The sequence below is a fragment of the Anolis carolinensis genome, chromosome 1 (genome assembly GCF_035594765.1).
Source record: "Anolis carolinensis isolate JA03-04 chromosome 1, rAnoCar3.1.pri, whole genome shotgun sequence".
Classification (NCBI taxonomy): domain Eukaryota; kingdom Metazoa; phylum Chordata; class Lepidosauria; order Squamata; family Dactyloidae; genus Anolis; species Anolis carolinensis.
The window spans coordinates 65,484,454-65,509,073 of NC_085841.1; the positions used below are offsets into that span (position 1 = coordinate 65,484,454).

The 24,620-nt window shown below is 45.0% G+C and overlaps 1 protein-coding gene across 2 annotated transcripts in view; it reads right to left on the reverse strand.

Moving 5' to 3' along the window:
• Positions 1 to 22,605, reverse strand: part of smoc2 (SPARC related modular calcium binding 2) — a 211,306-nt gene extending 188,701 nt beyond the window's left edge. Inside the window, exon 1 of one of the 2 annotated variants that reach the window (XM_062976010.1) lies at positions 22,265 to 22,605. In XM_062976010.1, coding sequence (XP_062832080.1) covers positions 22,265 to 22,345 — 81 coding nt within the window. In that variant the 5' untranslated portion in view covers positions 22,346 to 22,605. The remainder of the gene's footprint in view (positions 1 to 22,264) is intronic. The other variant, XM_062976013.1, reaches the window with a different exon arrangement.
• Between the last annotated feature and the right edge of the window lie 2,015 nt (positions 22,606 to 24,620).

Below are 24,620 nucleotides of genomic sequence, written 5' to 3' on the forward strand. Positions count from 1 at the left end.
GCTGTCAGTCTTTCAATGGACCCTCCTTCCTCTTTCTCTCCATCGTCTGGCCAAAGTCCAATACTTAAACTCCATGTTGCTTTCACACTCAGAAGCATCCACATTGTGAACTTTTATGTGGTTGCACATACCCAGTCCAAAGCATGAACAACTTTCACCAATAATAATAATCATCATCATCATAATAACAACAACAACTTTATTTTTATACCCCGCCTCTATCTCCCCAAAGGGGACTCAGGGCGGCTTACATGGGGCCAAGCCCGAATAAAAACAATAGCAATATAAAACACAACAATAGACAAGAGATATGCACAATTATAAAAATTTAAACATTATCCAATAAAAACAAATGACAAGAACTAATAAAACATGGATTAAAATAGAGAGGTTGTAAAAGTAGACTGGGTAAGGTGCACCATATAAATATTGTAAACACGAGGTGCTGCAAATTCTTGGAAGTACAAATTGGGATGGAAATAGACCCTGTGTCTACATCAAGTTGACAAAGGTAAAGAGTGCAAACCAGTAAAAGAATGGTCACAGATAAAGGATTGTTATGGGGATGAAAAATCTTTATCCAAAGGCCTGAGTGGAAACCCAGGTTTTCAAGCTCTTTCTGAATGCTACCGGGGTGGGGGCTTGCCTGATTTCCCTGGGGAGTTCGGACAGACAGGTGCCTCGGTTACCTCTTTTGGCATTGCAACAAAACTAGCGTCCAAGTTGAAGCGAATCTGAGAGACTTTGTCTGCAAAGTGGTGCACGAACGCGCTGCACCGAGTTGCCAAGTCTTCGGGTGCCCTCCCCCTCAGGAGGGTGAAGGAGCTCCCTGATGACCTGAAACAACTCCGATGGTCTGTTAGTTGCAGACGCTATGCGGGCAGTTGTGAAGATCTTCCTGGCTGCCTGCAAAGCCACAGAGTAGGCCTTAATAGCAGCTCTAGCCCGTGCTTGGTCAGCAACGCTACGAGTTTTCCGCCAGCTGCACTCTAGTCCCCTTCTTGAGCGCTTCATCACTGCCAGCTCCTCTGTGAACCAGGGAGCCGAAGTGACTCTTCACAATGAGAGGGGACGTTCGGGGGTGATCATGTCAATTGCCCTAGACATCTCGCTATTATAGCGATCTACCAAGGCATCGACAGGATCATCAGCCTCCATGACAGGAAGATCCCCAAGAGACCTCAGGAATCCATCTGGATCCATAAGTCTCCTGGGGCGGACCATCTTAATGGGTCCACCACCCCTGCAGAGGTTTGAGGTCACAGTGAGTCTTAAACTGATCAGGTGGTGATCGGACCATGACAACGGAAGAATATTTTGCTCTTCCACTCCGACCTCACCATCTGCCGCAACAAAAACCAGGTCAAGTGTGTGTCCAGCTTGATGAGTGGGACCAGATATCACTTGGGACAATCCCACGGTCGTCATGGCGGCCATGAAGTCTTGAGCTGCACCAGTTAAGGTGGCCTCAGCATGAATGTTAAAGTCCCCCAGCACTACCAGTCGTTGAGAGACCAACGCCACACCAGAGATCACCTCTGCCAGCTCGGGTGGGTGGTACATTAGCAGAATCCCCAAACTGTCCCAGGTACCCACCTTGAGATGGACACACTCAAAACCTGCAGATTGCAGGATGGCGCACCTGACCAGGGAGATGGACTGCCAAAAGACCACCGCAATCCCACCTCCCTGCCCCCCGGCTCTGGCCTGCTGTTGCACCCCGAAACCTGGAGGACACAGCTGGGCAAGATTCACCCTGCCAGCTCATTCAACCAGGTCTTGGTGATGCAAGCCAGATCCGCCGCTTCATCCAAGATCAAATCCTGGATGATAGCTGATTTATCATTGACGGATCTGGCATTAAATAGCAGTACCTTCAAACTGAGGGAACTGTCATGGAGGCTACCACTCCTATCCTTCTCCAGGGTCGCAAGAACTCTGTTGCGCTTATCCCTGGTATAAAGGTGACTGCTCCTCCTCCTCTTCCACACAACCTCAATGGTCTCCCCCCGGCTTCAGTCCACACACCCCCCACCCAGGGTGACAGGCAGGATAGAGCTCTCATTGGGATGCCCTAGTCAGCTGTCCGCTATACTAGTCAGCTATACTAAAGCACACACACCCATGGCTGGCATTTGGACTCCCAGTCACCACCTTGCACATTGTTCTCCCTTTTGTCTTTCTTTTCTTCTGCCTTCCCTCTGCAAATTACTGAAAAGGAGAAGAAACCTAACCTAAACATTAATTCACCTGGAACAGGAGGGAATACTTGCTATGCCACCTGAATGATTCACTACATCACTGGTTCTCAACCTGTGGGTCCCCAGATATTTTGGCCTTCAACTCCCAGAAATCCTAACAACTGATAAACTTGCTGGGATTTCTGCGAGTTGTAGGCCAAAACACCCGAGGACCATTGCATTACATGGACAGAAAGTCATTGCCATTACCAGACAGTATGGCATTATAGAAAAATGGATGAGAAATAGAAGATACAAGGGAAACATAAAAGTGACAAGGAATGTCTTCTCAGGATGCTGAATTCCTACATCCTCTTTCCAGCATGAAGTAACTTCAAATATATGATCGCTGAGGAGGAATATTAGTCCCTGATGCCAGTTTTAAATGCAACTGGATAAACGCTCAACTATATTGACCTTCTCTATCATAAGAAAACGATTAAAATACCCAGTACAATTTGTCATTGTTAAGTACAGTCATTTAGCTCTAGTGGGAAGAAGCTTAATAGCAACCCTGCTGATATTTTCAAAATGAGAAGCATCTAGGGAGTTTATTTTAACAAAACCATGTTGAGAATATTTCCTTTCCAAGGCCAAAGTGCCCTTGGTCATACCAATGCCCATTTGTTCTAACAACACTGTTGCCACTACTAAGATCTGGAGCCAGTTAGAGCTTTATTTACAGTCTTGGTTTGAATCACAATTAAAGTAACTTTTCCAAATGTTTGGGTTTGTAGGCGCCATCCAAATGTGTCCCTAAAGTTAGAAGAGTTTGATTGTGTTTTGTTTCCCTTGTTCAGCTACCTCAGTAGTCCATCTTAACAGGCATTTGCTGTGGAACCCATCCAGGGCATTAAAGACAACAAAGTATGTGCCGGGGGAAAAGAAATGAAAAAAAAAACCCCTCCCCCAAAATTTTCAACATCTGGTGGAAGACATGCTTAACAGAAAGAGGTTTTGTTAATCCCTTCAGCTGTGAAAAAGAATTTCCCTTTTCTGCCAACGTTACCAGTGCCAATCAGTATTAGAGGAAGCCAGACGAAAAAGCTAAGTCATAAATAGCTTTTTTTCAGTCAAAAATATTCAACCTCAAGTTGAAATTGCTCACTTTTCCAGGGTGAAAGTAGAATGAGGAGACAAACCAGCAGGGCAGTCCAAGGCATGTAGACACCTGAGGAAAAAACACAATTATGCCCCCTGCAGTAACAAGTAAATATTAAATGAATGATTATTCACCACTTCAATGAAACCTCAAAATGATTACTTCCAGCAGCCATCTTCACTCCACCTAACAGAAGGAATGGTTCTAAAGAAGATGAAATCAGAGTTATGTACATCTATTTCAAGCAACTCCAGTTTTCACCACTTTGGGTATACATGGGTTGGGCTCTTCAAGACATACTGTAGTGTTTTGCCATTGGTCCACACCTATTATCACCAGAGACCACAACACGATCACTGCAATCTTTCATATGAATGTGGAGGTGTGGGCATCAGTGGAAAACACCTAGTTTTCTCTAGACCCCACTGTCAAACTGCAGCGGTGGACAGGAGCCTATGGAACCCAGATTGAGAAACATCAATTTGGATCATGGATTAGCCACAGTGGATCTCCCTTGCATGCAGAAGATTCCAAGTAGATTCAAAGATAGGAAAGAACCTCTTGAAACTGCAGAAAACTGCTATATAGACAATACTGGTGGGCAAATGATCTCACCAAGTACTGATCAATGTTTCATATTTCTGTCTGGGGAATTCTGGGAACTGTATCCCAAAAAGTAAGGTTCCCAATCTCTGTTCCTATCTCCTTGGATAATATATTATAAACTGTTGGTTGATAGAGCTCCACTAGGGATACAAAGATGTGCAGGAATGAACAAATACGGTGTGGATCAAAAGATCCAATGGAGTTTCAATATTTAAAATCCCTTTATTTGTTGTATTTAATTTACAATATAACATATACATATACACAATATCATACCATGCATGTATGTATGTATGTATATGAAATAAAAGAATATCATATCACATTAAATTACATGTAAAATCTTTTCAAAAAATCTTTTAAAAGAATTTTTAAAACATCAGGCACCTTTGTTATTTTTTGCCCACCCTGTATAATAAAGGAGTATAACATCCTAAACTGGGTGATTCAATTTCTTCTCCATCACCAGAGTGACAGGTGGATTTAATGAGGGTCCTTTACATTATATTGATAGGATGATATTCATTGGGGGTGGGAGGAGAACTGGGTGCTTTGCTAAAGAATGTTTCCTTTGGCACATTTTTGAATGGCATGAGAAATAATTCTTTCTGTCCACTTTTAATACCAGTATTGTCTGGTTTAGTGGTTTGATTTAGTCCTGTGTGTGCATATGTAAAAAGTAGGTGTATTCATGACTGAAAGAGTTTGTTGCTCACACTGCGTTACATTTTACACATCATGTTTGTCCTGAAAAATAAAAGAAAAATATTGGGAAGAGAAGGGGTGTTGCAGGTGTGTTTGAAGTGGTGTGAAAATGTAATGTTGCAGCTTCATTACACATGGCTGCCTTTTGAAGAAAAAATAAGAGGCTTTGGTAAACAGAATTCATGCCCTATATGTGTTGTTTCTCCAAAATGATACAAACATTGACATTTTCTTGCATTTCCCTCCAACTGCTATGACTAAAACTATCCTTTATATAACAAATGTGCAAGAAAAAAGCCCCAGAGTTCAGCAGGTCTGGATAGCATCTTGAATTGGGGTTTGGAAAGGGCCATTTCAAAACATCCTAGAGCTGCCCAAAAAGTCATTACCTTTGATTTGCCAGCCATAATCAAAGGAAGCAGGAACTGATCTTATTTACCATAAAAGAGCACAAACATAACTAATTAGAGCTCATCTGACAGTGAAAAAGGAAGTATATTAACCAACAACCACTCCTAAAATGTCATCTATAGCCAAGAACCTGGCTCTTAGAACACCATCTAAAGCATCATCACTTTTAGAAGATTCACATGCACAGAATTTACACTAGAGACTTAGATCGACTATCTTAGAGCTTCTCACTGCAACAGCCAGAACAAATGGCCTTCAAACAAATTTTGCAATACTGAAACATACAATAATTAGAATTCTATAAAATGTCAAGGAACATATATAAGTTTGACCCTCCAAACCTGTAAAATTTGGAAGTCTTTTTCTGTAATTGTAAGTTTTTGTTCTTTAAATGGCCAACATCCACCATTTCATTTATTTCCAACATTTATATCCCACCCTTCTCACCCGAAGGGACTCAGGGTGGCGTACAAAATTAGCAACAATTCGATGCCTACACATAATTAAAATAGCAATGAAAATCCAATTAAAACAATTAAAACAATATAAAAATATAAAACATATGATTAAAATCCATTCATCCAAAATCCTCGTGCTGTAGCCGTAAATCAGTCCGAGTCATCTTTATCATTTAATCTTCGAAAGCCTAGGCACATAGCCATGTTTTCAGGGCTTTTCTAAAACACAAAAGGGTTGGGGCTTGTCGTACATCTCTGGGGAGGGTGTTCCACAACCGAGGAGCCACGATCGAAAAGGCCCTGTCCTTCGTCCCCACCAGCCGTGCTTGCGAGGCAGACGGGACCGAGAGTAGGGCCTCACCAGATGACCTCCCTGGTTAGGGGGGAGTCTCCTAATGTACAAATGAGTATTTCATGTTTCTTGATTTTCATTTTCAATCATCCATCTATTTCAAATTAACAACGAAATTATATTTTTAAGTGTCATTTAATTACCTCACTTCCAACATATCATAGAAAGTTATGCTGATAGAAGACCTGGAGATTCCTAGAGACATATCCTCTCTATTAATTTTCTATGTCCTCTAATGTCAGGACCCAGGCTGCAGAGCACCAATAACCATGCGAGAGACCAGAATCTATCTAATATCTTTATTAAAGGAATATATAAAGTCAATAAAAACAAGTGAAGAATATAGTTCAGAAGTAGACCTTTCAGGAAAGGTCAAATATAGTCCAGGAAAACAATGTCCAATATGAGATATTAAAGTCCAAAGTTATAATCCACTTCACCGAAACACACACTATTCGACAAGCAATAGTGTGGGGAACTGTCCATAGTCTTTGAGGCTTAAGGTAAATCCGAAGGAAACTGGAAAACAAGGCTTGAATCAGAGAAGCAAGGTCCGTGGTTTAAAACGCAAGGCAAGGCAAGACTTGAAACTTGGCAAGATCAAACTTGAAACAAGGCAAACATGAATCAAAAACTGAGTCCATAGAAGTCCATGGTACAAGGCTGGGCTGGAAACTTGATCCGGGATCTGGGAACTGGAGTACGAAGTCTACACACGATCTCACTCCCCAAGCCAACGAATTGACTCCGCAAGGATTCCTTTGCGGGCAAACACCTATATAGGATCTTGTTTTCCCGCCAAGGAACACTTTCTCTGGGGAACAAGAAACGAAACCTATACTGTGTCCAGATGCATGACTCCTTAAAGTTTCCCAAGGGAAGCAGACTTAATCAGCTAATTGTCTGGCAGCTATCCTGGCGCTCCGGCGAGTCGCCTCTCGAGCGCCCCTATCTTGATTATAATAATCCCAGCGAGAAAATGGGGGAGATTTCTGCTCAAGGCTTGTTTGGCTGACTTCTTGTGGGCAAACATCTTGCAGGTGCAAGGGCTCCAATTCTGGCTGAAACGGTGGGAAACCCAAGTTTTCCTCTTCATCTGCCTCAATAGTACCAGGAACGGGACTACATGGCCCATGAGTCATCACATCTAATGACCTCATCACACTGAGGTCCAATTTACGGGCGATAGCAGGGTGATTCGCAGTTTTGAGAAGTAAGCAACACTGAGCCTACTTCAGCATCCAGCATTTATCTATTCATTCCAATAAGCCAAGGAACTTCATAATGCTAAGAGCTTGTGCCTCCTTTTGTGTTACACCTCTTTTTTTAATATTGCAAGTCTTGCGCATGGGTTGACTTCTCTTTTTATTGATAGCTAAGCCACTTGGGGGGCTTTTTTAAGCTATAATGAAAATGTGTGTGTTCAATGCAGAAAAAAGAGGAGTGAATTCAGAGGGGAAAGGCCAGCAAATGTGCAAGAATGGCAGCAGTGCAAGATTAGACTAACCAAGAACTTCTTGTCCCAAAATCTGGAGCCAATATTGATTGCAAGCATAGCACATGGAGACAGGTATGACTACTTAAATTATGATGTAGGAGACCACATGTACAGTGCCAACCCATAACCTTTGAATGCAGTTTCTCAAGTCGCTCCTGACACACACAAAAAAGCCAGAGCCAAACATCTGTTGTCTACTTTTGGACCAAGTATATGCCACTACAAGTCTACCATATGAAATATATCCATTCGACATGATAGTATGATAAATAAAGGCAATCCCATGTCAACATCACTGTGTTGTAATAGAGGTATAAAAATGCATGGATGGCACAAACAAGACTTCAAAGGTCTGCAAGCACATCAAACCTACAGGCTTTCAGTAATGTCACCAGAGAGGGTTTCATCAAATGAGATGCAGCAGTGTTTTAAAAAGGATATGCTCAGGAGGTAATAAAGGTCTGAAAAAGTGCTGTATGTAGTTACTTTGGATAGAAGAAATTTGCTTTGTGTCCACAGCCAACATGTCTTAGGAGCCACCACTCCATGCTTACTTTGCCATCCTCTGTTCCAGAAGTGGCTATGTGTCATGTTGATATTAGAAGTTGGGAGTAAAATTCTGGACCATTTGGAAATAAAACATGACAAGTAATAAACTACCTATTACAGTTGGGTAACATATTAATAATTCATATGTATTGTATCAAATTAGAGTGATTTTTTTCTTTCATCACTAACAACCTCTAATTACTTTCAAGTGTTACTTTAAAAATATTTTTGAGGCACTATAATGTTTTATGCCACTCTACTGATCAATACGATTTTTTCTAATTAAATAATAAGAGGGTAATAGAAAGGCAGGTAACAAACAATTAAAATATTTTCAATTCTGGAAAAAGCAACAGTGGTGGTTACTGTTCAGACATTATAACAAGTAATGGGAATGGATTAATTCCAAAAACTAATTTCCATGCTATGATTGCCATGCCACAGCTGAATATTAGCCATCTTTCTTGCTCACATCAAGAAAACATGTTTTTAAAACAAAACAAAACCTAGACATGTAATGCATCAAGGCAATGTTCTCAGTGGTACAACTCTAAAATAGATTTGTAATTCTGAGACAGAATTTGGCTTGTGCTAAAATATTACTTTTTTAAAAAGTGTCACAAACAAAACTTAAAATCCATTTTGCTTTAAGCTGGCTTTAAAAAGATTGTTATTAGACCCTGGGGATAAACGCTGACAAATACACTTGACTTAACATGATCTCGACTTGCAAAAGTCACACATTGTAAAGTTCTTGAAGTGAATGGTTTCTTTTAAGGTCTTCAATTAGTAGCTTTTAATCATCAAATCATTTCCAGGAAACCAAGTCTGAGGGAACAGGACCCCTTCTGAGGAATTTCAGGTATGAGTGACCCAGCCATTCTCACTTTCACCCCCACCAAAATTATCATTTACTGTTCTATAGAAACACTCACTTACTGAAAGGCTAAGATAAATATGTTCCATTTTACTGCTGTCGTAAAGTCTATATCTGTAATAAAGTCTGTAATAAGAGCACAGTCCTTTCCCCCTCAAACACTTTAAACAACCCAGCTTCAAGGAGCGTTAGGAGTGTTTAACCAATTTGTTAAAGTTGCCTTTAAGCATAGCTTTTATCCCTGAAGAGTCCTTCAGTTACAATTTTCAAATAAACAAATATCATTTTTTAAAGTGTCTTCAGAACTTCACCTCCCAACTTGTTCTCTAGGAAAATGCTGCTAATTTGGCTTTTCTAACAAATAATCTTTGCTGCCCTTATAGGACATTCAGTCTGTGTGGGTGGCAAACATTATTTCTGGACAACACTTCCAATTGGTCAAGTTGGCTGAAGGATTATATAGTCCAGAATTATACTTCCAAGATGAGTAAATTATTGTGGGTATCATAACATTGCATGCATCTTACCTTCTTTTTTTCCTTTTTTGTTTTGCTTCTACAGTACCTATATCCTGATGTCCTACCAACTTGGTGCAATTCATAAACATGCGTATGAATTAAAATAATGCTGTACTAAATTGTATGCCCAGCAGAATTGGGCACATGAAACTCATTGATAAAATGTGACTAAAAATCCGTACTAAAAGCAAATATACCTGACTTTTTCCTGATTTTTTTTCATAAAAGTTGATTAATTTAAATATCAGTTTTCAATTGTCTATCAATAAAACAAAGTGTGATAACTAAACCACATAAAGACATATCTCTGTTAGTGAGATCTCTGACAAAGAGATTTCATCCACACTTTTTTCCTCCCTCTGTCTAGCTAGATTTTTTTTAGCAGAACTGGCATTAGGAAGCTGACGATGGAGGGATGGAGAAACACAGACTTCCAGAAACAGGTTGCAATAAACATTGCAATTTGTCAACTCAGGGTTTGTTTACATTGGCCCTATACCCCAGTTCCAACCAGAAGTCACTTCTGGATTTAACATCCTGCTTCTTATTAGAAAAAAACAGGGAATGGTCCAGAGTTTCAACAAAGGCCCTTGGGAGGGGCAGAGCATGTTAATAATACCGCTAAATCCAGCAGCGATGCTCTGAACCAGTTTCAGATTTCGTAACCATGTAAATGTGCCCTCAGAGACCAGGCCAACTCTTAGTTATGACTTGGTTCAATGTCTGAAGTGAAAAATATCTTATTTATGCCATAAATAAGGAAGAGCCAAATATTCTTCTATTGTCATGGACTGACCATCATCTGATCAGTGTTAGACTTACTGTTGTGCCAAACCTCCGCAGGGGTGGTGGACCGATTAAGATGGTCCGCCCCATGAGACTTATGGATCCGGATGGATTCCTGATGTCTCTTGGGGAACTTCTTGTCATATCGGCTGATGATCCTGTGGAGACCCTGGTCGATCTCTATAACACTGAGATGGCCAGGGCTCTTGACACGATCGCCCCTGAACGTCCCCTCTTGCTCCACAGAGCCAGGTCGGCTCCTTGGTTCACTAGGAAGTTGGCTTTGATGAAGCGGGCGAGGCGGGGACTAGAGTGCAAGTGGCAAAATACTCAGAGCATCACCGACCAAACACAGGCTAGAGCCTCCATTAAGGCCTATTCTGTGGCGTTGCAGGCAGCCAGAAAAGATTTCTCAACTGCCCGCATCGCATCTGCAACTAATAGACCAGCAGAGTTGTTCTGGGTTGTCTGGGAGCTCCTTCATCCTCATGAGGTGGAGGAGCCCCTTGACAACTCGGTCACTCGATGCAGCGAGTTCGCGCATCATTTTGCAGATAAAGTTGCTCGATTATGCTCTGACTTGGACCCCAGCTTTGATACAGTGCCTGATGAGGTACCTAGAGCACCTGTCAATTCCATCTTGATGGATTCGTTTCAACCTGTTTGGCCTGATGACGTGGACAAGATCCTTGGAGCAATGAGATCAACCACATGTGTTCTAGATCCTTGCCCTACCTGGCTTGTAAAGCTTGCCGGGGGGGGGGGGTGGGTGGGGTTGGTCGATTGGTTTTTGAGGATTATCAATGCCTCACTGGAACAAGGGCATTTTCCATCCAGCCTGGAACAGGCAACTATTAGACCAATTCTAAAAAAGGCATCCCTTGATTCCTCTATTCTATCGAACTATCGACCAATTCTTACGCAAGGTTCTGGAGCGGGTGGTGGCCTCCCAACTCCAGGGATTCTTGGATGACACCGATTATCTTGACCCATTCCATTCTAGCTTCAGGCCTGGTCACGGCACTGAGATGGCTTTGGTCGCCTTGGTGGATGACCTCCGTAGAGAGCTTGACAGGGGGAGTGTGTCCCTGTTGGTTCTCTTGGACATCTCAGTGGCTTTCGATACCATCGACCATGGTATCCTTCTGGGACAGCTTTCTGGGATGGGCCTTGGGGGTACTGCTTTGCAGTGGCTCCAGTCCTTCCTGGAGGGCTGATCCCAGATGGTGAAGCTGCGGGACACCTGCTCGGACCCCTGGTCTTTGACTTGTGGGGTCCCGCAAGGTTCTATTCTGTCCCCCATGCTTTTTAATATCTACATGAAACCGATGGGCGAGGTCATCTGGGGTTTTGGAGTTTGGTGCCATCTCTACGCAGATGACACTCAACTCCACTACTCCTTTCCACCTACTTCCAAGGAAGCCCCTCGGATCCTAGACCAGTGTCTGGCCACTATGATGGGTTGGATGAGGGCCAACAAGCTGAGGCTTAATCCTGATAAGACAGAGGTCCTCCAGGTCAGCCGTTTGACCGATCGGGGCATAGGGTGTGCTTGACGGGGTCACACTCCCCCTGAAGGTGCAGGTCCGCAGTTTGGGGGTCCTTCTGGATTCATCGCTTTCACTTGATGCTCAGGTGTCGGCGGTGGCCGGGAGGGCCTTTGCACAATTAAAACTTGTGCACCAACTGCGACCGTACCCCGAGAAGTCTGGCTTGACCACGGTGGTCCACGCTCCAGTAAGGATGGATTACTGTAACGCGCTCTACATAGGGCTGCCCTTGAAGACAGTCCAGAAATTACAGCTGGTACAACGGTCGGCAACTAGGTTACTAACTGGAACTGCTTACAGGGAGCGGTCAACCCCCATTCAAGCAGCTTCACTGGCTGCCGATAATATTCCGGGTCCAATTCAAGGTGCAGGTTATTACCTATAAAGCTCTAAACGGTTCAGGACCTGCCTATCTTCATGACTGCGTCGTCCCCTATGAACCTATGTGATCTCTGAGATCTTCCGGGGAGGCCCTCCTCTCGCTTCCGCCTTCCTCACAGTTACGTTTGGTGGGGACGAGAGAGAGGGCCTTCTCGGCTGTGATCCCTCGGCTCTGGAACTCCCTCCTCAGGGAGATTAGGTTGGCACCCTCCCTACCATCCTTTAAGAAACAATTGAAAACCTGGATGTTTGAGCTGGCCTTTGGAGAGACAGCCATTGGATGACCAGCCTCATTATAATTCTATTCTGAATGTTATTAGGTTCCTTTCATCGGGGTATTTTAATCTAATGATTTTATCTTATATTGCTGCTATAGTGCCCCCCCCCCACCTTTGACGTTGACTGAATTGCATTGGTGGTTGTTTGATATTATTACTGTTGTAATAACCTTTGTTGTAATTTCTGTTTTATCATCTTCTTGTGTTTTAAACTGTGTATATTGTTAATGTATTTGCGCTGTTACTTTTGTAACATTGTGAGCCACCCCGAGTCCCCATGGGGAGATGGTGGTGGGGTATAAATAATAATAATAATTATTATTATTATTATTATCTTTCCTTTTTTTCTAAAATGGTACAGATTTGAGACATTCATTTTTGAAAGTTTGCATTTTATGAATGGATTGATTAAAAGATAGGTGACTACTTAAGTAAATATTCTTTAACAGAACCCTAGAGTATAAAAAGAAGGGTTGAAACTCTATGGAGAGGGAGATGCAGGGTGGTGGTGGGGAAGAGAAGGGTTCTAATCACATCTTTCATGCTTATTTCTATGTTTGATGTTTTTATAGCTTTGATGGTTTAATCTACAGTTACATGTTTTTGATTTAAATATGTGATATATATTTTATACATATGTGAGGCATTGAATTTTGCCATTTATTATGTTGTAAACCACTTTGAGTCCCCCCCCCCCCAGGGGTGAGAAAAGTGGTATAGAAATGTAGTTAATAATAGTAATAAATAATGTAGCCCCACCTGGGCCATTTTTGTGGCCCCCAGGGTATCCCAGGGGTCAACGTATTTGCAGATTCTTCCCCCTAAATCCCCCAAAACTATCTTCAGGGGATTATAAAAGACATGTCTACATGTTCCCTCTATGTGCCACAGCAGTCAAAATGAAATTTTGGATGTTTGGAGGTGGTGGTGATGATGATCATGAAAAAGGAGGAGGACGTATAGCCCTCCAGGGACCTCATCACACTCTTCCCCCCCCCCCGGTAACATTTTGGGGGTTAGAGGATGGCCATGGAGTGACTGAAGTGGCCCCACAAGCCACACACCCACCCTCCTCCTTCCCATATGATGAGAAGGGAAGGGTGGAGGAATTGCTATGAGGTGCATGGTGCCCTGTCGCTTCCCCTCATAAGACAGGGGAAGAACAAAAATTGTGCTAAAAAGTAGAAAATTGAAGTAAACTTACCTATTTCATGGACATTGCCACAAAGATGCCACAAAAATGCCAAAAGGGGGTGTGGCCAGTCATGTGAAAAGACACATTGGTATCAAATTGCTGAAAAAACCCCGTTTGATGAGATTACAAGACTATAGCCACTAGTCTTCCATAATTGTCCACACCTAGTTTACAAGGTAAAGAGATTCTAGTTTGAGACTACTGTTGTTCACTAAGCATGCTACTTGCATATATGCCCCATGCAGTTCAAAAGGCCTAAATAAAATAAAATATTAGCCAAAAGTGAAATGTTTAGTATTGAATCAATAATACTATTGATGTTTTAAATTATCTTGCCATCACTTTTCTCATTGAATTTCCTGTCAATGTTGTTTTTAAATGAATCCTTTTCATTCTGCCTAGAATTTGGAAAAATTGCTTCTTTGAACTACAGTTCCCATTGTCTCTCTGTCAGCATGGGCTTGTTGTAAACTACAACTCCCCAAACTACCAAAATCCAATTAATGGTCTTTTATTGGAACTGCTGTTTGAAACAACTGGGTGTTGTAATGTTCATCATAACGTTCCCAAGCTTTCAGGGCCCTATAGACCCAAGTTGTCGTTTTTAGCCAAAGTTTGCTTCTACCTTAAGGCAATTCAGAATAAGCAAGAAAATGCTATCATGGCTCCTTCCTGTTTAAAAAAAGTCTCACTGTCTGGTACTTGCTTTCCAGGCTAAATGATGAATACAGTTGCTGTGTGTATTTCTCCAAGTTATTAAATTCCAGCTTATGAGATCCTGGGTGGAGGAGATTGCCAGCTGGTAAGGAGGACAGCATCGTGGCAACCTCTGGAGGACAGGCATTTCATTGCTCTGTAAATGGCATATCCAGATGTCTCTCATTTAGGGAATCATGGAGACTGTTTCAAAATTTCTGATTGCCTCTGTCCAAATGTGTGGATGGGCATATGGATTGCCAGCCCACATACTGGCAAGGAACATGGCAGGGCAATGCTGTCTATACGGCTGTCTTCCCGCAGTCAGAACCACATAGCTGTCCTGTGGATAAACATCTTCCTTCCCCACGACTCTCCAGTACTGCCAACTGCAACATTCAGCCAACACTTGGGAACCTGCCATGCAGACATGTCCTCAGGCATTAAGTCTTGTGCCCAGTTCTCTACACTCAAGACACACTGTGACTAGGAGGCAATGCACAGAATAGGCTTGTTGTGTGCCTATTATGCATCATACTTTGGCTGCAGCAGCTCCTGTTTTGATTTCTATATCTCCACAATGATTAGTAAGCCTGAAACAAGCAACAATCCGAGCCAGCACAGCCAACAGTGATGGATATTGAGAGGTGTAGTAGTTCAACAACAGGTGTATGCCTCAAGTTGCCCACATCTGCTACAATGATGAGAGATTATTAGAGGACAGGCAACTATCCTGAAGTATTAAAGACATCAATACAGCCAGCATGCCCAGTGGTGCCAGTCTACCTGCTAAGAGGGTTGTTCCTGCCTTGTCAGAAGTTTGGTTTACTCTAGAAAGAGATGTCAAAGTACTCTAGTCAAGTTTTCTTTTAGGCTGCAGTTTTGAGCAAACACCTTTAGGAAGAAAATGGCACTTAATTCTCTAAGATGTATTTCTGTTCAATGTCATCCTATTTAGTGGAAGTGTTTTACACTCTTTCAGTTCTGTGGCTCACACTGTCCCTTTTTCAAAAGGCATCTAGAAGCCGAATCTTCCAATGACTTCCAGCAATGTTTAGGTTGCCAAACCCATACCACTTACAAACCACCATACTCTCTTGTTTAAACACACACAATCCAAAGAAATTCAGACCAAAGCTTGTTGAAGTGAAGGTAAAGTAAGTGGAGCATTTGTTGTGTCTCTACTAAAACCTGACCATAAGTTCTCAGGAATGAGTGGTACTAGAGCACCCTGAATCTTTTCCCAGACTCACCCAAACTGTCATTGGGACTAAATGCATACATTCAGCATGTGAAGCAACACCCCCCAAATTCCCCTTCAACGTATGAGCAAAAAATGAATCATAAGCCAATTCTGTAGTGAATGCTCTGACAGGGTAGACAATCATGTATACATGCCACCCACTTTGTGATACAAAGTGATAATATGATCCTCGGATGTGAAAGTGAGTCTACCACTATGGTAGACCATGTAGGGAGAGGGTGTGCATTTAGCAGCTGGGGGGCCCCCATCGAAGTTATCCAGGGGAGGGGGAGATACGGGAAAGGGAGGCATAACTTAATTCGGCCTAGGGTGAGAAATAGAGTGCTTGTAGATCTAAAACGACCTCCTGACATAGTAAAGTTGGGTGCCAAGGTTGGCGGACCCTCCGATCTGAAGGTGGTGCTGCTGAACGCCAGGTCTGTCAACGGTAAAGCTGCAATCATCCAGGATCTCATTCTGGATGAGCGGGCAGACCTGGCATGCATAACTGAGACCTGGTTGGACGAGGCTGGGGGAGTTAACCTTACCCAGCTTTGTCCACCAGGATATACCGTGCAGCACCAACCAAGATCTGGAGGGAGGGGAGGAGGGGTTGCAGTGGTCTATAAGGAGTCCATCCCCCTGACCAGGTGCCCCATCCCTCAGTCTACCTTGTTTGAGTGTGCTCATCTGAGGGTAGGGAGCCGGGACAGTTTAGGGATTCTGCTAGTGTACCGACCACCCCGCTGCACTACAGTCTCCCTGCCTGAGTTAGCTGGGGTGGTCTCAGGCCTGGCTTTGGAGTCCCAACGGCTCATTGTGCTGGGGGACTTCAATATCCATGCCGAGGCCACTCCCTCCGGTGCAGCTCAGGACTTCATGGCCGCCATGGCAACCATGGGGCTGTCCCAATTAGTATCTGGCTCTACCCACAGAGCAGGGCACACACTTGACTTGGTTTTCTGCCAGGGATGGGAGGAAGGTGGCGGTGTGGAGGAGCTCACCATCGCTCCATTGCCATGGACTGACCATCACCTGATCAGGTTTAGACTCACTGCACCCCCCAACCTCCGCAGGGGTGGAGGACCTAAAATGGTCCGCCCCAGGAGGCTTATGGATCCGGATGGATTCCTGACGGCTCTTGGGGAATTCCCCGCCACCTCGGCTGGTGATTCTGTCGATGCTCTGGTCACCCTCTGGAACAAGGAGGCGGCTAGGGCAATAGACATGATCGCTCCAGAACGTCCCCTCTCGAGTACCCGAGCTAAACCATCTCCTTGGTTTACTGAGGAGTTGGCAGCGATGAAGCGAAAGAAGAGGGAACTAGAGGGCGTGTGGCGTTCGGAGCCAAGCGGGCCAAACCGAACACGGCTGTGTTCCTATCTTAGGGCATATGCCGCGGCAATAGATGCTGCAAAGAACGTTTTCTTTGCAGCTAATATTGCGTCGGCAAAGAACCGTCCGGCGGAGCTGTTCCGAGTTGTCAGAGGTTTGTTATATCCCGTCCCTCAAGACGGGATCCCTGACAACTCGGCAGCCCGCTGTGAAGCATTTGCTCGGTTCTTTGCGGACAAAGTCGCTTTGATCCGTTCTGGCTTTGACACCATATTAACGGCAGTCTCCGAGGATGTAACACGAGCACCTGCTTGTCCTATTTTGATGGATTCATTTCAATTGGTTCAGCCTGAGGACGTGGACAAGGTGCTTGGAGAGGTGAGGGCTACCACATGCATCCTAGACCCCTGCCCATCCTGGCTGGTGAGAGAAGCCAGAGGGGGATTGGCCGAGTGGGTGAAGGTGGTGGTGAATGCCTCCCTTCGGGAAGGCATATTTCCAGTGAGCCTGAAATTGGCTGTGATCAAACCGCTGTTGAAGAAGCCATCACTGGACCCCACTCAATTGGAGAACTTTCGGCCTATTTCCAATCTCCCCTTTTTGGGCAAGGTCATGGAACGTGTGGTGGCCGCACAACTCCAGGCATTCTTGGTAGATACCGATTTTCTGGATCCGGCACAGTCTGGCTTCAGGCCGGGGCATGGTACCGAGACAGCCTTGGTCGCCTTAGTCGATGATCTACGCCGGGAACTGGACAGGGGGAGTGTGTCCCTGCTGGTTCTGCTGGACCTCTCAGCGGCCTTCGATACCGTCGATCACGGTATCCTTCTGGGACGCCTCGCTGGGATGGGTCTCGGAGGTACTGTTCTGCAGTGGCTCCGGTCCTTCCTGGAGGGTCGGTCCCAGATGGTGTCATTGGGGGACACCTGCTCGGCCCCACAACCATTGACTTGTGGGGTCCCGCAGGGTTCAGTACTGTCCCCCATGTTGTTCAACATCTACATGAAGCCACTGGGAGAGATCATCCGGAGTTTCGGGGTCCGGTGTCATCTGTACGCAGATGATGTCCAGCTCTGTCACTCCTTCCCACCTGTCACTAAGGAGGCTGTCCAGGTCCTGAACCGGTGTCTGGCTGCTGTGTCGGACTGGATGAGGGTGAACAAATTGAAACTGAATCCAGACAAGACAGAGGTCCTCCTGGTCAGTCGTAGGGCCGAACAGGGAATAGGGTTACAGCCTGTGCTGGACGGGGTCGCACTCCCCCTGAAGACACAGGTTCGCAGTCTGGGGGTCCTCCTGGACTCATCGCTGAGCCTGGAGCCCCAGGTCTCGGCGGTGGCCAGGGGAGCCTTCGCACAACTAAGACTTGTGCGTCAGCTGCGCCCGTTCCTTGGGAGGTCTGACTTGGCCACGGTGGTCCACGCTCTGGTTACAGCTCGTTTGGACTACTTCAACGCTCTCTACGTGGGGTTGCCTTTGAAGACGGCCCGGAAGCTCCAACTAGTACAACGGGCGGCAGCCAGATTAATAACTGGGGCAGCTTACAGGGAGCATACCACCCCCTTGTTAAGCCAGCTCCACTGGCTGCCGATATGCTTCCGAGCCCAATTCAAAGTGCTGGTCTTGACCTATAAAGCCCTAAACGGTTCTGGCCCAATCTACTTGTCCGAACGTATCTCCTCCTATGAGCCAGGAAGATCCCTAAGGTCATCTGGAGAGGCCCTGCTCTCGGTCCCGCCTGCCTCACAGGCACGGCTGGTGGGGACGAGGGACAGGGCCTTCTCGGTGGTGGCTCCCCGGCTGTGGAACACCCTCCCCAGAGAAATACGGCACGCCCCAACCCTTCTGAGTTTTAGAAAAGCCCTGAAAACATGGCTATGTGCCCAGGCTTTCAAAGATTAAATGATAAAAGACGACCCTGGACTGATTTACGGCTACAGCACGAGGATTTTGGAGGAATGGATTTTAATCATATGTTTTATATTTTTCTATTGCTTAATTGTTTTATTGGATTTTCATTGCTGTTTTAATTATGTGCAGGCATTGAATTGTTGCCAATTTGTACGCCGCCCTGAGTCCCTTCGGGTGAGAAGGGCGGGATATAAATGTTGCAAATAAATAAATAAATACAATACACACAAATACCCAGTACCTGCCTTGTGCTTTCTGGTAATAAAACCTGAGGTAGCACTACGCCATGTAGCAGTTGTACAGAGACTTGGGAGAGACCACCAAGGTCATGACTACTCATATTTAGAATTTTAAACAGACTTTGAATGTGCTAACAAAGGTTAGAAATATATCTTGTTGCATTTCCAACTCATGGCTATGCTAAAGTGGACCCATTTTTTTTTTTTGCAAGATTTGTTCAGAGAGGGTTTGTCTTTGTTTTCCTCTGAGGCTGAGGGCGTGTGACTTACCCAAGTCACCCAGTGGGTCTCTGCAGTCAAAAAGGAAGTCAAACTCTTGTCTCCAGAGTCAGAGTCCAGGTCTTAAAACCACTATCCCCTAGAGCAGTGGTTCTCAACCTATGGGTCTCCAGATGTTTTAGCCTTCAACTCCCAGAAATCCTAACAGCTGGTAAACCAGCTGGGATTTCTGTGAGTTGTAGGTGAAAGCACCTGGGGACACAGATTGAGAACCACTGCCCTAGAGATTTTTCATTCTGCACTATTTTTAATTGTGTCTGAAACGATTTGAGAACATGCTGCAAGTTGCTACTCGTGTAAGAGAATTGGCCGTTTACAGAGATGTTGCCCAGGGGACACCTGGATGTGTTTGCTGGGAGACTTCTCTCATGTCTCCAAAAACTAGAGCTGACAGACAGGAGCTCACCCTGTCTCGCGGATTTGAACCGGCAACCTTCAAGTCAACAACCCAACCTTCAGGTCAGCAGTTCAGCCAGCACCCATTGTGCCATCACGGCTCCTATTACAGCACTATGTCCCACTTTAACTACCGTGGTTGCTGCATCCTATGGAATGTTAGGGTTTGTAGTCTACAGCTCTCTAGCACCGAATTTGAACCTGCCTTTTCCTAAACTGCAAATGACACAACTGCAGCGGATGAATGGAACCACAGCAGTTAAAGCAGAATGAGAGAGCTCTCACTATTTAGTATGGAACACTCAAAACATAGTGTGCATCTACAGTACATTGGATACAATTTAACACCACATGAACTACCGTGGCCCCATGCCAAAGAGTGTTGGAGCCTCACCAAAGGACAACTGCCAGGATGCTGTAGCACTGAACCTTGCCAATTAAAACGGGATCAAGCCACATCCACTTTACAGTGCAGAGACACCAACCTTTCTCTTTGCAAGCTACCAGTTCTCACACACTGAGTAACTCAGGATGCACATTTTGCCAAAATTGGTTTAACACAGGGAAAGGGCATGGGTGTGAGCAACGGGAAGGAAAGGGCATGTGACTGAGTGAGTGAGGGTGCATTGACACTTTCGAATGGGTGCAGGTTGACTCCACTTGAGCTGCCAGGGCTCAATGTTAGGGAATGTTGAGAGTTAGAATCATAGAACGATAGAATTGCAAAAGTAGCTGTGAGTTTTCTGGGCTGTATGGCCATGTTCCAGAAGCATTCTCTCCTGACGTTTTGCCCACATCTATGGCAGGCATCCTCAGAGGTTATGAGGTCTGTTGGAAAATAGTCCAGGGAAGGTCCAGAGTGGGAGAAAGAACTCTTGGAGGCAAGTGTGAACATTGCAATTAATCACCTTGATTAGCAAAATCTGACTGCCAGTATTTTTAAAAACTCTAAAATCAGGACAGTACATAAAAAACAACACTCTGAAAACAGGGGAATTCCAGACACGAAACAATCAGGGCCAGCTAACACCTCCCAACAAAGGATTCCCACAGGGAGGAATCAGCCAGGCCTTGAAGCTGCAAGGCTTTTCAATGCTAATCAAGGTGATTAATTGCAATATTCACACTTGCTTCCAACAGACAAGAGTTCTTTCTCCCACCCTGGACCTTCCACAAATATATAAACCTCCCTTGCCTAGTTTCCAACAGACCTCACAATTTCTGAGGATGCCTCCATCCTTGATGGAATATATTGATTTGGATTTGTAATTTTATGTCTGTTTTTAATAGAATTGTTTTGGTTCTGTCTTATGGTGTTGTTTATTATGTTTACTATGTTTAACTTTGTTGTATCGGCCACATGACCTTGGAGGTGTCTACGCCGGCTCTTTGGCTTAGAAATGGAGATGAGCACCAACCCCCTGAGTCAGACATGACTGGACTTAACCTCAGGGGAAACCTTTACCTTTTTTTTATGGTGTGTTATGACAATTGAATGTCTTTTATGTTCATGTTGAAAACTCTCCTGAGTCCTCTGGAGGAGATGGATCAGTATATAAAGTTTATTATTATTATTATTATTATTATTATTATTATTATTATTATTATTATTATTGTATGACACAGCAAACAAGATAGATATGCTGGATTTCATATCACAAAATCACAAGTCGAACACTTCCCAAGTGTTTAGGACTGTGTGATGTATTATATTATTTTATTGTATGACACGGCAAACAAAATAGATATGCTGGATTTCATATCACAAAATCACAAGTTGAACACTTCCCAAGTGTCTAGGACTATGTGATGTATTTTCGGATGATGCGCACAGATCCCAGCAGGGTGGCCTTTTGCAGTTGACAGATCGTAATTTTGTCAATGTCTATTGTTTCCAAATGCCGGCTGAGATCTTTTGGCACGGCACCCAGTGTGCCGATTATTATTATTATAGATGTGGGCAAAACATCAGGAGAGAATGCTTCTGGAGCATGGCCATACAGCCCGAAAAACTCCGGCCATGGAAGCCTTCGACAACACAGAATCACAAGAGTTGGGAGAGACCTAAGAGCCACCCGCCACATATGCAGGGAAAGCACAATCAAAGCACCCCGTACAGATGGCCACCCAGCCTCTGCTGAAAAGCCTGCAGAGAAGGAGACTCCACTAAGCTCCGGGACACTGCTGAATCTACAACTCCCAGGATAGCAGTAACTTCTGAAGTGACGCCAAGCAGCATTAATTCTCCGGTGGAGAGAGATGCATCTTGAGGCAGAGTGATGCAGAGAGGGGGAGCTCGACGCCCGGGGGCTGGTGCAGGGAGGCCGGCAAGTGCCTTGTGTGGGTGGCCAGAGCAGATCGCCGGCGAGAAACCCGTGGAAGGGAAGGGAAGGGAAGGGGGCGGAGAGCAGGAGGGCGCTTTGCTGCCCCGTGGCGGCGGTCGGAAGCAAAGGAAGGCGAGAAGGGGGCGCTTCTCACTCTGGAGGATCAATGCAGTTCGGAACCCCTTGAAATGCTAGGAAGCCTGGGACCTGGAGCCAGCCAGCCCTCTGGAGCAGGGGAAGGCTCAAGCCAGACCTTGTCAAGCTCCGTCGCCCAGGATCCCACTGAAGTGGTGCCTGCCTTCCTTCTGGGAGGGGGCGGCGGAGGGGCATCTTACCGTGAGCGCGGAGAACTTCTGCGTGGTGGCCAGCTCCGCCGGCAGGAGCAACCCCAGCGGGAGCAGCAGCAGGAGCAGCATCCTCTCCTCCTCCTTGTCCCGCCGGCTTCCTTCTCCTTCGCCTTCGCCCGGCTCCCCTCAAGTAGGCAGCCCGGGAACGCTCGCCTCCGCTGCCCTCGCTCTCTCCGGCGCTGCCACCCTTTCCCGGGAGCTTGGCCGGTGGAGAGAGTGGCTCCTTCCCGCTCTGGTCCTGCTGCCTCTGCCTCGGCAGATCTGGACCGGCTCAGAGCCCACTCGTGCCTAAGTGGCAAAGCGGCTTGGGTTTGCCCTCCCTCGGTGCGCAGCTGTCATCTGATGCTCCTCCGGGGGGAGGGAGGGAGGGAAGGAGGGGGGTCACAAAGGGGGGGGGGGTAAAAGCGACGCCAAGCTCCCCACCCCTTTCCTGGTTCCTCCCCCTCTCTCGTTGGCGCACTGGCTGCACCTTTTGGGAATCTGGGATGATTTGGGCAGGAGCAGATGGGAAGGTGCGCTGGGGATCTCCCCAAATCTGGCCTTCTTCTCTCTCCGTCTAACTCCACACTCCACGTTTTCCTCCTTCATTGCATCTACACCAGGCATGGGCATACTTCGGCCCTCCAGGTGTTTCGGACTTCAACTCCCACAATTTCTAACAGCCGGTAGCCTGTTAAGAATTGTGGGAGTTGATGTCCAAAACACTGGAGGGCCGAAGTATGCCCATGCCTGATGCACACCATAGAATGAATGCAGCTTGACCCTACTTTCACTGCCAGGGCTCAAGGCTATGGAGTCATTGGAGTGGTAGTTTTTTTTTTTGGGGGGGGGGGAATTACTGCACCCACTCTCTGGAGTCATAACCTTTTGGAAATAAATGGCAATCATAACCTTATCAAAAAAGCAAATATGAATTTATTTATTTATTTATTTATTTATTTACAGTATTATATTTCGCCCTTCTCACCCTGAAGGGGACTCAGGGCGGATCACATTACACATATAAGGCAAACATTCAATGCCTTAACATAGAACAAAAACAAGACAAACTCATGACCTCTTGGCCAGAGTGATTTGTTGCAGCTGGTTGCAGCTGGTTGCTCAACAGCCTGCAGCACACCTCGGCCCCTGAACATGTGGAGACCACCATTTGAAAACCATTAGTCAAGAAAAGCATGACCTTATTAGAAGTCAACCTTTTGAACAAGTGATAGTCACAAGCATTCGTGTAATGGCACACAGGTAACTCAGCTGTTAAACTGAAGAAGCATGTCTTTTGACCTCATCACGCTAGAGCTTGGATCCACTTTAAATCCACTTTAGGGAGGGAGCTTTAAAGAGCTCAGCCAATCTGGTCCTGGGCTTCACCAAACTACAAACCCCAGAATTCTCCAGGAAGCAGAAACCAGAGTTAAAGTGGATTCATGCTCTAGTGTGATAAGACACCTTTGAAATGCCAAGGACAAAGACATGCCACTGCAAAAATATATTTGGTTAGCAGGGGATGGTTGTTTCTTTAAAGATGAAATTGTAATTGTGGTTGTAACTGCCCAAAACATATACACTCCCTTGAAACCTCTTAGTTTAAAATGTGCACTTAGAGATAAAAACAAAGTATTATTTGAAAAATAACATATCCTGTTTACTCATAAACATCTTGTATTAATTCACCATGCAGGCACATTTCTTATTAAAGTTCAGTAACAGATAGTATGTAGCTTCTCTATGTGTTGAGTACACAGGGTATCATTCTTAATCAATAGTCCATAGTCTTTAAGTATAGTTGTACTCACTGAAGTCCATAAGCATACATGCATCCATTGAAGTCTCTAAATGCATACATGCATCCACCTCCACTGAGGTCTGATGCAAACTTATAACATTGAAATCCAACAGTAATTGCTTTCATTGAAGAACGAACACATACTGATAACAAAATGGAGTCCTGAGTCTGAACATGCTCAGTACAATCACACATCTATAACTCCTTCCATACCAAAAAGGTAGTCAAACTGGAAAATCAACCAGGTTACAGGTTAGCAAATATATACATCAACAAACACATAGTGAAAGGCTTGAAAGGTTGCTATTTCCAACAGTAGTTTGACAAGTTCTTGAGCCTTTGCTGCCAATGAGTGCTGGAGCCTCACTAAACTGCAGCTCCCATGATTGCATGGTTGAGCCAGGGCAGTTAGAGCAATGTCAGATTGCATTAATTCTACAGTTGTAGATGAATCCTTAGGACACAGACACAGGAAGAGAGATTTCCCTAAAACATTCCAAAGAATGTTCTGACAGCAAGCCTCGAGCCATGGTTGTTCAAGGGGTGCCAGCGTGCATTCAT